This window comes from Hypanus sabinus, chromosome 4, assembly GCF_030144855.1.
Source record: "Hypanus sabinus isolate sHypSab1 chromosome 4, sHypSab1.hap1, whole genome shotgun sequence".
Taxonomy (NCBI): Eukaryota; Metazoa; Chordata; class Chondrichthyes; order Myliobatiformes; family Dasyatidae; genus Hypanus; species Hypanus sabinus.
This window is the reverse complement of record NC_082709.1, coordinates 29,752,205-29,767,127: the sequence shown is the minus strand read 5'-3', so window position 1 is coordinate 29,767,127 and position 14,923 is coordinate 29,752,205. Positions and strand designations below refer to the sequence as shown.

At 39.7% G+C, this 14,923-nt stretch overlaps 1 protein-coding gene across 1 annotated transcript in view; it reads right to left on the bottom strand.

Moving 5' to 3' along the window:
* Positions 1 to 727: 727 nt before the first annotated feature.
* agps (alkylglycerone phosphate synthase) overlaps positions 728 to 14,923 on the bottom strand; it is a 170,182-nt gene continuing 155,986 nt past the window's right edge. Inside the window, exon 20 of the mRNA XM_059966752.1 lies at positions 728 to 2,926. Within this exon, the coding sequence (XP_059822735.1) occupies positions 2,805 to 2,926 (122 nt within the window). The 3' untranslated portion in view covers positions 728 to 2,804. The remainder of the gene's footprint in view (positions 2,927 to 14,923) is intronic.

The following is a 14,923-nucleotide window of genomic DNA, read 5'->3' as shown; positions in this document are numbered from 1 at the left end:
ATAGTGGTGATTGAAGATGGAATGAAACCAGGCTAGTTTTACACAAACTAAACAGTCACAACAGGTTTGAAAGAGACGTGAGCAACTCCACACAAGGCTCAGGAGGGTCTCAGCCTAAAACATCGACTGTTTGTTCATTCCCATCGATGTTACCTGACCTACTGGATTTCTTCAGACACAAGAATCGGATTGATGTGTTTCAAGACCTGAGAGGAAAACAAGTTATAGAAACAACAATGGGCTTAATGATTAGATGAAGAAACTAATCAAGATGCAAATACACAGCCAGATATTCCAGGACATTAGATGAGGAACACAAGAGATTCTGCAGATGTTGGAAATCCGAGTAATGCACACAGCATGCTGGCATATCTCAGCAGGCCAGTCAGCATCTATGTAGAGGAATAAACAGTCAGCATTTTAGGATGAGAAGGGTCTCACGATGAAGACACTCAGCCCAAAACATTTAATGTTTACTCTTCCTTGGATACTGACTTCCCGAGTTCCTCCAGCATTGTTAGTGTGCGCTACATTAGACGAGATGGTTTTTGCTTTAGGAGGGGATATAGGAAGGGAGGACGGTAATTGACAAGAAAGGACTTAAATGATTTCCATTTTTTTTAATAATATATTCACAGTTTTTCATGTTTATAGCGATATCTGAATGTTGGCATCCAGTACTCAGTAAACTGATACAAGGTTACAAATGAATTACTGGAGTCAAATGAGCAATTCCTTACAAGTTTATTTAAAGTGAATTCCAAATTACATCACATTAGTTCTTTGCCAACAGAAATGCAGGGGCCAAGACAGTTAAAGAAAGAGTTCAGGTAAGTTGAAAATATGAAACTTTGTCAACTAGTTTCACAAAACAGTGTTCAGGTGCAGTACGTTTACAAATGATTCAAAAAGGATCTGACATGCTTATTGTATAAATCAGCTCCAGAAAATAAAATAGTTGGGAAATTGAAGATTCAAAAAAAGTACTTATTTATATAAAGCTTATTACAAATAAGGGAAAAAATGAACCAAGAAGCACTCAGCCAATTTTTAAACCAAGTGAATCTTAATTGCAATTTATCGATCACTACTTCTCTCCAGACCAGTGCTTCCCAACATGGAGTCCATGGATCCCCTGCTTGGTATTGGACCATGGCATAAATAAGGTTGGGAACCCCTGCTCCACACTGAGAAATGCAGCAAGTGCTCTGTATACTGCCAATCCTTTAGCAGCTTCCTCAGATATTTGTGGAAAGGCAGAAGCAATGCTTCCAATTTTCCCCCATGTTCTTCCCTTACCCCAACTCCCAATAAACGGAAAATTACCCAAGCTCAGGTTATCAGCATCTTAACTCTAAATAGCTCAGACTGGCATCAGTCTGATTCCTTTCTCTGCATACAAGCACATTATGATTACATTTCAAGCCACCTGTGGGATTGATTTTCGTACATATGAAAGCAGGGCATGTGATTAGCTCAGTGTATTTTATCTAAGTAAACTCTACGCCTGAGAAATGTGCAAGTGAGGAGTGAAGAGAAACCAGTCAACTTTACAATAGACATTACTTCTGGCAAAAGGCACACCATATCCACAACCAATTTCGGGCGCTCAAACAAAAGAATCAATCACACATGATTATACATCATTGGTGACAGTCCCTAATATCAAAGTTTATCTTGTTCTTCCACAAGTGAAATGCCAGAAACTCATATTAACGGCAATACATTTAGCAAAATGAGGAGTGATTCAAGAAGAATTATAAACGTTTTCCAAATGTAATATAGATTGCACATTGCTGATTACAAGTTTTCACACATCAAACTTGATTTTCATTCAAGCAAAAATGCTGATGTCTTATGTAGCAAAATGAGTGATACACAACAGTAATGTTATATATTAAATGTATCAAGTTCCATTACACATACAAATAAAAAATCTTATGTAATTTTAGATTTTCATTTACAGAAACTCAATGTAATCTGTTTAATGCTCAGCAAAACTTTTAATAGAACAGCTTCATACAAAGACAACAGGAAAAAATATGCATTATTGAAATAATCCAAAAAATAATTAGTAAGGATGATATAAGAAACATCATCCACGTATCTCTATGCAAATATTAAGGTCACCCTTTTAATCTCCAGTGCACACTCGAGAATACCATTTCTCCCTAGAACAGTAAACAAATGTAGTAATTTTATTTAATCAGAAACCCATAATTCACAAAGGAGGTTTGTTACAATGTGCACTCTGTACATTGATATCTTTTCCCTTTGGGGAAAACAAGGAAAAACAAAATCACAGAATTAAAATGAACATTGTATAAAGTTGATAGTTTAACATTTAGTAACATCTGCTTACAGAAGTGAGTTAACATGCAAAATTATTACCAGTAATAAGCAGGTATGGCTATGTAATTAGTGCAGAAGTTTTTGAAGGACTTAAATAGGCAGAAATGCAGAGCTGACCAACCATGCCTTTTAAAATAAACAAGATAATTATAAGCAACCTCCAACCATCCATGTTTTTTAAAAACTGACATTTGAATGTCATCCTTGCTGCTGAACACATTTATCAAAAACATTCTTAGCTTTAGTGGAACAGGGCACTGCACTTGACACAGATCTTTTCTGCAAATATGTGCTATAAATCCCACATTAAATTAATTAGCCAAATAATTCTACCTTAAATGCTTTCTTTACAAATTATATGTTTTTGATAGTCTGGAGATTTCAGGTTTAAGACAATGGGATTTCTTTCCTTTCCAAGAATTCAAGCTTTTATTGCTGAGCACAATTTTGATCTATAGGAGGTTTCGGTTTCCAAATATGTTGTTGGGATCCACGTACTCCTTAACAGATTTAAGCATCCCCATGCCAACGTCAGAGATGCTTTCCTTCAACCATCGTTTTCGCAACTTTCCCACTGAAAAAACAAAAAAATGCTTCAATACTTATTTCATGTCAAAATAATTTACATAAAAACATGGTAAATGCAATGTGAAATTATTATTTATAAAAGAAATCCAAGCTTCCCGACCTACTGAACTCAGCCCATTATGCTCTGTGTTTCTCCAAAGGAGTTCCATACTCCGCAATCTTTTCATATTTGGAGGCAAAAATTCTAAAGAATTGAAGGCTGTAAAGCAAATCATCTTTGCAATGTCTTCAACTGCTTTTCAGGTACATTGTTTGGTCACACGAATTTATTTTAGTTGAATATATGATCATTGTAATCCATACAGCTAATTGACCTTCTGTTCCATACCCTTGAATTTTCCCAACCACCATCACCATCAACTATCCGGCATCATTCAATTCCCCCCAATAAATGAGGAATATATATTAATGTTGAAGTAAATATTGAAGTTACTGAAATGCTATCTTTTTAAAAAAAGTTAAAGCTTTGCAGAATGCTTTGTATAGTTACTCATGCAATGCAAATCAAAGAATTTTCTCAAAAGACATTTTAAAGACCCACAACTTAAACATGTCCACGGGCCAGGTCCAAATAGTGCTACGAAGGAAGAATATTAAGCATTTACAATTTTATCTACTAATACCAAATAGTTATTGTATTTACAAATATAAAAGTCCAGGAAAAATGCAAGCTGCAGTCAACACACACAAAATGCTGGAGGAACTCAGCAGGCCAAGCATTTTGTGTGTTGCTTAGATTTCCAGCATCTGTAGATTTTCTTTTGCTTGCAAGCGGCAGTCGCTTATTTGGAACAGTGTTGGTATTATGGACTATTAAAAACACACATGCCTGACTGCACACCTCCAACATAACTAACTCCAAATGGAATTGCACTGACATTTGAACAGCCAAAAAACAAACATCCCTGCATATGAAGAGAAGCCACGCACAGCAACAAAAGCAGAAGGGACTTGAAGTGCATTATTAGCTTTGTCAGAGTATTAATTTGCACATCCATCTTGTTATATTTCCTCAGTTCTTAAAAATCATAATAAATCAAATATTCTTCTGACTAGTGAGCCAAGAACTTTTAGGTCATATTGGATATGAATAGTCTGACTAAAAGTTTGCTTATCACCTTCAATTGATAAAGGACATATTCAATTTTCATCATATATATAAAACAATTTCAGGGAAAACCTAGTTTGAAATGGAATCCAGAATAGACCCTATGAACTGTGCTGCTATTAAGAGAGAGAAAGACATCCTGGGGGGGGGGGGGGGGGGGAGGGAGGGAGAGAGGGAGAGGGAGAGGGAGAGGGAGAGGGAGAGGGAGAGGGAGAGGGAGAGGGAGAGGGAGAGGGAGAGGGAGAGGGAGAGGGAGAGGGAGAGGGAGAGGGAGAGGGAGAGGGAGAGGGAGAGGGAGAGGAGAGAGAGAGAGAGAGAGAGAGAGAGAACTGCTCAAAAGATTGATGCTATGGTTTCTCTGCCAGCTTGTTTACCTTTTCCCCGAGGTCACTTGCCTGCTTGTTAAAGTTCCTGCAGAGAGAGCAGGGTGGAGCAGGTTGATGGACAGCTGGTGTCCAACATGGAGAGATAAAAGCCAGGTCCGCTGTTACACACAGACAGACACACTATGAGACACCCAGTGCGGACACCGAACAAGTTTTGTTGCACCCACAAGAAGGTGGGAGTTTTGGAGGATCAATTTGGGGAAATTGATCAGTAGCTCACAGTGTGAAAAGGTGCAACCGGTGGGGAATTATTTGTGTGTCCACCCTCGCCTGGGTGATAATTCCACCACTGAAGAACGGTTGTACGTATTATGGTCATAGTCGGTGATCACAACAGGACTTCAGAGATCAATGGGAAGATCGACGGCATCAGCTCTCACCTCTCTCTCTCCAACGTTACTCAACTAACTACCTCGAACTGAACTGAACTCTCTTCATCATATCGTAAGACTGTACCCACTTACCCCTAGGTTTGAAAGAGCCTAGTTTTGTTCCTATTTCTATATATATATCATTGCTAACCTGTTCAATATATTTCCATTTATATTATTGTATTGCTTAGTTACTAATAAACATTTCTAGTTTATAGCAAGACCAGACTCCAATGTGTTTTCCATTTCTGTTGGTTCTTTAACCCAGTCACGGGGTATGTGACAAAATTGGGGCCTGCATCCGGGATTTGAGCAAATTGTGTGGGGGGCTTGTTTGAATTGATTGGGGTATATTCCCTTATTTGATTTGGTCGTGTGGAAAAACAGAAGAAATGGACGTTGATAAATTTTTGGCTGAGCCAACCTCTGAGGCATTAGAAGACGCCAGGAAGTTGCAGCTGTTGAGCATTGCAAAAAAGTTGAAACTTTCAAAGGTGAAGTTGACAACGAGGAGGTCAGAGATTCAGAGAGCCATGCTGAGTATGATGTATCCAAGGAAGTGTTTCAAGTAGAGGAGTTGGAGTTGTTTCCTGAAAGTAAACCTAGCGGGTTTGAGGCCCAGTTTCAGATGGAAAGATTAAGGATCGAGGCGGAGAAGAAGCGAAGAGTGCAACGGCATGAGTTTGAGTTACGAATAAAAGAGCTGGAGGCAGAGAAGCAGAGAGAAGCTGAAACACAGAGGGGGAAAGGGAAAGAGAGAGGCAGTTTGAGCTGGACAAGATAAGAGCATTGCAGGAAGGGGAAATGGATGTCGATAGGTATTTTCTACATTTTGAGAAAGTCGCTATAAATCAGAACTGGCCGAGGGAGAAGTGGACTGTTTTATTACAAAGTGTACTTAAGGGGAAGGCTCAGCAAGCCTATTCGGCATTGTCTATGAAAGACGCAAGGGATTACGGTGAAGTGAAAGGGGCTACACTTAAGGTTTACGAGTTGGTTCCAGAGACATACAGGCAAAGGTTCCGAAATTTGAGGAAGCCATGGGACTGCATGTACCTAGAGTTTGCCCGTGAGATGCAGATGTACTTTGATCACTGGTGTACCTCAAAAGGGGCAAATGAGGATATTGACAAACTGTAACAGTTGATGCTGATTGAGCAGTTTAAAAGTTGCGTCACTGAGGGTGCGAGAACGTACTTAGATGAGAAAGCAGCAGAAACCCTGTCAGCACTGCTAAGTTAGCAGACGAGTACGCTTTGACCCACAAAGCAAAGTTTTTCCCGAGCAAGAGCTACTAGAAGGGTAACAGGGATGGCAGAGACAGTCCACCGGCTAAGCCAGAAAGTAAGCCGGGGACTAGCGAAAAAGATAAGGAGGAACGTCGGGAGGGAAGTTCCCTAGTCTAACATGTTTTAATTGTAGGAAGGCCGGTCACGTGGCATCTTGATGTTTCGCTCTGAAAAGGGATAAGGGAAAAGGAAAAGAGAGAACCCCAACAGCCTGTGTCCAGCTGAGTAAAATGTCATTGAGGAAGGAGGGGTCAGGCCGAGTTCAAGAAGGACACGAGAGATTTATTTCAAATGGGTTTGTGTCTGTAAAGGAGGGGTCAACCCCGGTTCCAGTGAGGATCTGGAGAGATACTGGAGCTTTTCAGTCATTAATCTTAGGGAGTGTGTTGGAATTCAGTGCTGAGATGAAGACTGGTGAAGCGAATGTTATCCAGGGTATTGGAAAAGGGACTGAGACCATACCTTTGCATAAAATAATTCTGAAATGCGACTTGGTATCTGGACCTGTCACAATAGGGGTGCGGTCTAAACATAGACAATGTTGATGTCTTACTCGGTTATGACCTTGCAGGTGGAGACGTGTCTCTAGCTAGCTAGTAAGCCTGTGGCTGCTGAGGAACCGCCCATGAATTCCAAAGGTTGTCCTGCAGGCGCAGTAACAAGAAGCATGTCAGAAAAGGCTGCTGACAGTAATATCGATTTATTCGAGACTTTCTTACCGTCCCTGTATCAACAGGACTCAGTGGATAGTAAGGCTGAGGAGAGTAAGGAGGGTGAAAAAGACGTCGTTATCAAGGAAAGAATTTAGAGAGGAACTAAATAAAGATCCGGAAATTGTGGCTTTGAAAGAGACAGCTCTCTCCGAGGAGGAGATTCAGAATGAGGCAGTGGGATATTACATTAAAGATGGGGTGTTAATGAGGAAGTGGAAACCTGCTACGGTGCCTGCAGATGAGGATTGGGCGATTGTACATCAGGTAGTAGTTCCAAAGATTTACAGGGCTGAGATTTTAAACTTAGCACACAAGATGCCTTTAGGGGGACATATTGGAATAAAGAAAGCAGTACACAGGATCATGATGGAATTCTAATGGCCTAACATGAGGGGAGATATTGTGAACTATTGCAGAGGGAGCCACACGTGCCAGGTGGTGGGAAAACCTAATCAGGCCATCCCAAAAGCGCCACTTCAGCCGATACCTGCTTTTGGTGAACCATTTTCCTGAGTCATAGTGGACTGTGTGGGCCCACTACCAAAGACTGTAGCAGGGTATCAGTATGTGCTAACTATTATGTGTGCTGCATCTAGGTTCCCGAAGGTTGTACCTCTTAGGAGTATCAAAGCAAAAGCTGTGGTAAAGGACCTCATCAAGTTTTTCACACTGGTAGGTTTACTTAAGGAGATTCAATCAGACCAGGGGAGTAACTTCACATCAAACACATTTCAGTGGATAGTTTCTGAGCTGGGGGCTAAACAAACTGTTTCATCTGCCTACCACCCAGAGTCTCAAGGGGCTTTGGAGCAGTTTCATTCAACTTTAAAAACCATGATTAGAACTTACTGTCAGGAGAATGACAGAGACTGGGATGAGGGTTTACCCCTATTACTTTTTGCTGTGAGGGACACTACTCAGGAATCACTGGGGTTCAGTCCATTTGAGCTCATTTTTGGGTTTGACCTTACTCAGGGAGCAGTGGTCTAACCCGACAGTGTGTGTCAGTGTGATAGATTATGTCCTGAAATTCCGCAAGAGAATTAGTAGGGTATGCGGCCTTGCAAGGAAAAATTTACAAAACTCCCAAGTCAAAATGAAGCATTGGTATGATAAGCAAGGGAACAGGTGTTTGAAGTTGGAGAAAAGGTCCTTGTTTGGTTTCCCTTGGTGACCAACCCCCTCCATGCGAGATTCCAGGGACCCTATGAAGTAATTAAAAAGATTGACTCTTTGAACTATATTATTGAAACTCTTAATAGGAGAAAGACTAATCAGCTAGTTCATGTAAATATGCTTAAACCATATTATGACCCCCAGATTATGCCAATTAGTATTGTCATGGAAACAAATGAGGGGATGGAATCTGATAGTGAGGGGCAAGAGCATTTTAATAAGTTAAATATAGTGTCAACCAGACTGGAGAATTCCATTATTTTGACCTACCTTACTGATAAAGTCTCTCACTTGGAGCTTGCACAGAGAACACAACTGATAGAGTTAATTAACAGGCATAAGGATTTATTTCCCGATGTTCCGAGATGGCGCACGAGTGCAATACATGATGTCATTGTAAATTCAGCCCAGCCCATTAAACAGCATCCCTTTAGAATGAACTTAGAGAAAAGCAAGCTGGTGGAAAAAGAAATTGAATATATGCTAGCAGCTGATATCATTAGGCGATCTACCTCAGACTGGGCGGCGCCTTGTGTTCTTGTTCCTAAATCGGACGGTAGCATGAGATTCTGTACTGACTACAGGAAAATCAATGCCATCACAAAGACCGATGCTTATTCTATCCCAAGAGTGGAGGACTGTATTGATAAAGTGGAAAAGGCTAAGTACCTCATAAAAATTGACTTGTTGAAAGGATATTGGTGCGTTCCTTTGACTGAAAGGGCTAGAGAAATCTCACCATTTGTCACACCTTCAGGGCTGTACGAGTATAATGAAAAATGAATGAAAAATGAAAAATGCTCCAGGGACATTTCAAAGAATGATCGACTTGAGATTTAGAAAACACAGGGGCTTATATCGATGATTTAGTGGTCTGGAGTGACATGTTGGAAGAGCACATTGTGGCTGTGGAAAAACTGTTCAAGCGGCTGACTGAGGCCAATCTAACAGTGAACCTCACTAAAAGTGAATTTGGCCACACTACTGTCACGTACCTTGGGTATGTGGTAGGTTAGGGGCAACTGGTTCCTGTACAAGCCAAGGTACAGGCTATTGCTGAGGTTCCCATTCTGACTAATAAGAAAGCTTTGAGAATGTTTTTAGGAATGGTGGGGTATTACTGAAAGTTCTGTAAAAACTTTGCAGATATCGCTCTCCCCCTTACAAAACGCCTGGGGGAGAGTAAGAGACTTGTATGGACTGACCTTTACCAGAAGGCATTTGAACGACTGAAAACTATATTATGTTATCATCCTGTGCTCAAAGCACCTGATTTTTCAAAACCATTCTCCATAGCAAGACGCTAGTGCCGAGGCTGTTGGGGCAGTATTGTTACAAAAAGATGTGGATGACATTGAACACCCAGTGGCTTATTTCTCAAAGAAATTTAATGTACACCAGAAGAACTATTCCACTGTGGAAGAAGAGTTACTCTCACTTATTCTGGCGTTACAACATTTCAAAGTTTATATTTGTCCTGCCCAGAAGCCACTGGTAGTTTACACAGATCATAATCCGTTGGTATTTCTGACAAATAAGAACAAAAGGTTGTTGAATTGGAGTCTGATATTGCAAGAATATGATCTAGAAATTAGACATGTCAAAGGTACTGACAACATTATAGCCGATTGTTTATCTAGATGTTATGTTTGAAATTGTACCTGTTTACTCTGAAATCTGATGATTACCTATATATTATTTCAAACTCTGTAACATACATATAACCTTAAAATTTTCCTTCATAAAAATTTCCTAAAAGGAAGGGGTTGTCAGGGAAAACCTAGTTTGAAACAGAGACCAGAACAGACCCTATGAACTGTGCTATTAAGAGAGAGAGAGAGGGAGGTGTCCTGAGCAATGAGAGAGAGAGACAGACAGAAACTGCTCGAAAGATTGATGTTATGGTTTCTCTGCCAGCTTGTTTACCTTTCCCCCGAGGTCACTTGCCTGCTTGTTGAAGTTCCTGCAGAGAGAGCAGGGCAGAGCAGGTTGATGGACAGCTGGTGTCCAACATGGAGAGATAAAAGCCAGGTCCACTGTTACACACAGGCAGACAAACCAGGAGACACCCAGTACGGACACCGAACAAGCTTTGTTGCATCCACAAGAAGGTGGGAGTTTTGGAGTATCGATTCGGGGAAATCGATCAGTGGGTCACAGTGTGAAAAGGTGCAACCGGTGAGGAATTATTTGTGTGTCCACCCTCACCTGGGTGATAATTCCACCACTGAAGAACAGTCGTACGTGTTATAGTCATAGTCAGTGACAACAGGACTTCAGAAATCAACGGGAAGATCGACCTCTCACCTCTCTCTCTCCAACGTTACTCAACTAACTACCTCGAACTGAACTGAACTCTCTTCATCATAAGACTATACCCAGTTACCCCAATGATATATATATATCATTGCTAACTTGTTCAATATATTTGCATTTATATTACTTAGTTACTAATAAACATTATTAGTTTATAGCAATACCAGACTCCAATGTGTTTTCCATTTCTGCTGGTTCTTTAACCCTGTCACGGGGTAAGTGACAACAATAAGAACATGTTTTCAACATGTTATATGATTAAGTGGTTGTAGGAAAAGGATGAAATGGTTTAGGAACTGTAAAATCAATGTTTCAATGGTTTATAACAATAAATTTCAATTTAATAAGAAAAAGCTTAGGCACAAATTTTACAAATACAACTTGCAGTGACTGTATTGTGCAAAAGTTAAACATTATTGACCATTTAAAGCCACTTTAATAGTAAATGCCAAAAGTACCTTGAATGGTCTAATTAATTTATACATTATGTGGTTCCACATTTTGCTTCACTTTTTCAAAGCCAAGTAAAATAGTTATGGTGAAAATTCTATTATTCAGAATTTTATTACCCTCTAGAAAAATTTTGCAATTAATTACCAAACATTATTTATCTAGTATAGAGTCATAGGGTAACACGAGGATGCTGTCCCCTCACACCAGCAAGTCTATTCCCATCACTGCTCACTCAGCTCACTCTAATTTCCTGCATTTGGTCTGTAGCCCTCTAAGCTCCACTCCTCCCTGTACCTATCTGAGTGCTTCTTAAATGATACTATTGTACCTGCCTCCTTCCATAAACTCAAAACCCTCTGCATTAAGTAGTTGCCCCTCAGGTCATTATTAAACTTTTCCCCTCTCATCGAGAGAAAATGCTGTTACTAACAACCCTAGAAAAAGACTTATCATCCACCTTATATATGCCTCTCATAACTTTAAACAGTTCTATAAGATCACACCTCATTCCCCAAAGATTAAAGACCTCGCCTGGACAACCTCTCCTTGTAACTCACACACTCCAGTCCTGGCAATATCCTCAAATCTTTTTTGAACTCTTTCCTATAACATGCATCTTAACCACATCTTTCCTATAACAAGAAGACCAAGGCTGCACATGGTGCTCCAAGGATAGTCTCACCCACAACTTACTGTCCTAACTCCTTTACTCAGTACCATGACTGATGATGGCCAGTATGCTTAACGCCCTGTTCATCACCCTGACACCACTTTCAATGACTATACACTTGTATGCTAAAGTATCTCTGTTCCATTACACTCCCCAGTGAGTTACCAAGATGTATGTCGGATTGAATTTTCAAAATGCATCACCTCACATTTAGCTGTACTGAAATCCATTTGTCATTCCTTGGCCCACTGATCAATATTACCTTGTGATCTATGATAACCTTTATTGATTGTCAACAATACCTCCTAATTTCAAGACATCCACAAATTTACTGATAATTTATGTATTTGCATCCAAATCATTTATATAAGTAATAAAGTTCTCAACCCTGACCCAAGACACATCGCTAGTCAGCAACCTCATTCCAAGAACAACCTTCAACAACCACAATGTGAAATAAAACTGATATAACAGAAATTAGTCAGCCCCACTTGCTTTCAAAATTACTATACTTTCCATGTATTACAAGATCCATCACTACTTAAATGATGTGTTGGATGTGAAGTGTGAACCTATTGATGAGTGTTATTGCTCCTTGTGAACATCAGCAACAAGGATCACTTGAAAGATGTTTGAAAGCGCTCACTCATTATTGTAGCTGGGCTATTTTATATTCAATCAGATATCTGGAATAAAATCTAGCATAGGTAATGGAGACAAAAATCTACCAAGCCATTGTAAAACACCACCTGGTTCAATAAATGCTGTTCAGAGAGGGAATTCTGCTATCCTGGTCTATCATGTGTGAGCAGAATTTGGCAATACAGCTAACTCTTACCTGCCCTCAGATGGTACCAAAGTTATATGGTTCAGGGACAATTAGTACCCACATCCTGGGAAAATCCTCTATTTACTGTTCCAGTTTAAGAACTATGATCTAAAACTAGTTGACCATAAACTGGTTTTAGTGTTCACTTTCAAACTTTTGAGGAGCTATCCTCTCTGCTTAGTAGATTCCATTCCTTGAACCACCTATTACATAAACAATACACAGGGTATTCCATCAACTATTTCCACTTAAATTTTAACTTATTATTTGAGTAGTTCAATTCTAAATTCTGTTTAAATCAAATGTTCTAATTTACAACCTCCATGGATGGCAACAAATACCAACTCTTCTCTTGCATAATGTAGATTCACGAAGTACAAAGAAATTCTGCACCACCAAGGGTGCTCTCTTTGCACAAAATCCACCTATAAATTCAAGGATGTGATAAAGACAGACAATGTCACTGAAAGGCACAAAGAGCAAACATTCATTAACCAGTATATTAACATCTTTGCTGTTTTGCTAGCTGGATTGCATAGTCTGTGGCTGCACTGTGCAAAATGAGGAACTACTTTGGCTTGTCCTTGCTGAAATGTGGCTCCAAAACAACATCTATGCACCATCAATCTACAGGCCATGACAATGAGGGACTTGAGCTATGTTATTATTTTTTACATTTTTTTGTAACTGTACATTTTTCTGCTATTTTAGTTTTATGTTCTATATGTGCTGTGTATGACTATTGATACTGTGTACCAGAGGAACACTGCTTTGTTTGGCTGTATTCCTGAGAATGGCTGAATGACAATTAACCTTGAACTTGAAGTTGTCAATGCAAACTACACAACATGGCTGCCTTGTTTCCCTATACAGGAATTTCAAACCAATCATAAATACCAGAGATTCTGCAGATGTTCCAGATGCAGATTCAGATTCAGATTCAGATGCAGATTCTCCAGAGTAACACACACAAAATGCTGGTGGAACTCAATAGGTCAGGCAGCATTTATGGAGAGGGGTAAAGAGCCGATGTTTCGAGCCAAGACCCTTCATCAGGTCTTGATGAAGAGCCTCAGCTTAAAACATCAGCTCTTGACCTGCTGAGTTCCCCCAGCATTTACGTAGAATCCATACAAAATTCCTTTCAAAGAATACTTGCATAAATTCAGGATCTGATTTGGCAACATGCCTTTATATAACTTAGTGAAGTTTGTATTCACATTTTGCAAACCTGAACATATAAAGTTTAGTTCAAAACCAAGAACACTATCTATCACAAAGTAACTGCAAACAGACAAGCTAGTCCAACGTTATCTATCGTGTATGATGCTCCTGGTGCAGCCTCCTCTACATTGGTAAGACCCGTCTTAAATGGGATCCGCTTCATCAAGACCTCCATACCATCCACAAGTGGGGCTTTCCAGTGACCAAATATTTTAATTCTGATTCCTATTCCCATTCCACGTCAGTTCATGGCCTCCTCTTGTGCCAAAATGAGACCACTCTCAGGGTGGAGGTGCAACACCTCATATTCCATCTGGTTACCCTCCAACCTGATGGCATGAATATTGATTTCCCCTTCAGAAAGACCAATTTTCCCAAACCCTTTATTCCCCAGTCTGACCTTTTATTTCTCCTAACCTATTACTTCCCCTGGGTACTCTCCTCATTTCCTTTTTCCTATGGTCCACTTTCCTTTCCTAGAGTATTCCTTCTTCTCCAGCCCTTGACCTTTCCCACCCACCTGGCTTCCAGGCCTCTTCCCCCTCCACGTCATCTTTTTATTCTGGTATCTTCCCCCTTCTTTCTCAGTCCTGAAGGAGAGTCTCAGCCCGAAACGTCAACCGTCGATTCATTTCCATAGATACTGCCTGACCTGTTGAGTTCCTGCAGTGTTTTGTGCTTTGGATTTTCAACATCTGCAGAATTTTGCATGTTTAAGACAAATTCATCCATCTCTTCCCAGATAACTATTAATCTCACCATAGCGTACGAGAAGTGATTGTTTTCTTTAGATAACAATAAATTCTGTATGTGAATATGATAGCAACGCCTCAAGGTCAGTACATGAAACCAATAAATTTAATGCCCAAACACTGTATTTTCAAAAGTTAGACAGTCAACAATGAAGTTGATCACAATGCAGTCTCAAAACAATCCCTCAGCTTCGATTGTTTTTTTCTACAAATAGTTTAATATTCTACGTTTTTACTAAGTCATTATAAAATGCTGATTTCATCAAAATGTTTTAAAGCATCAATAATTAACAGTTATCAATATTAATAGTTTCCTTAGTACAGGATGGAAGGAAACAGGCAGAAGGCCAATTTCTTAGGTCTCAAGGATCTGTGAATATTAACAGTGAGATAGATGCAGATGAACAATTGTGTGGCTAAATTAAATGCCAGGTTCAGAACATGGGCACATGTATACCAATACCCAAGTCCTGAACCTAAGCTATACTGCTCAACTCCAAGTCCGACCACCAACGGAATGGAAATTTTATGGTACAAGAAAGAAAGATAATAATATTGCAAATTTATCTTTTTTAAAACAAGGTTTACAACAATATCATCAGTTATTTAAACATGGTTTTGAATGCTTTCAGTCAGAAAACACATAGAAAAGACAAGTTTTGAAACATTGATTTTGGGACATAGCTTTGTTGCCTG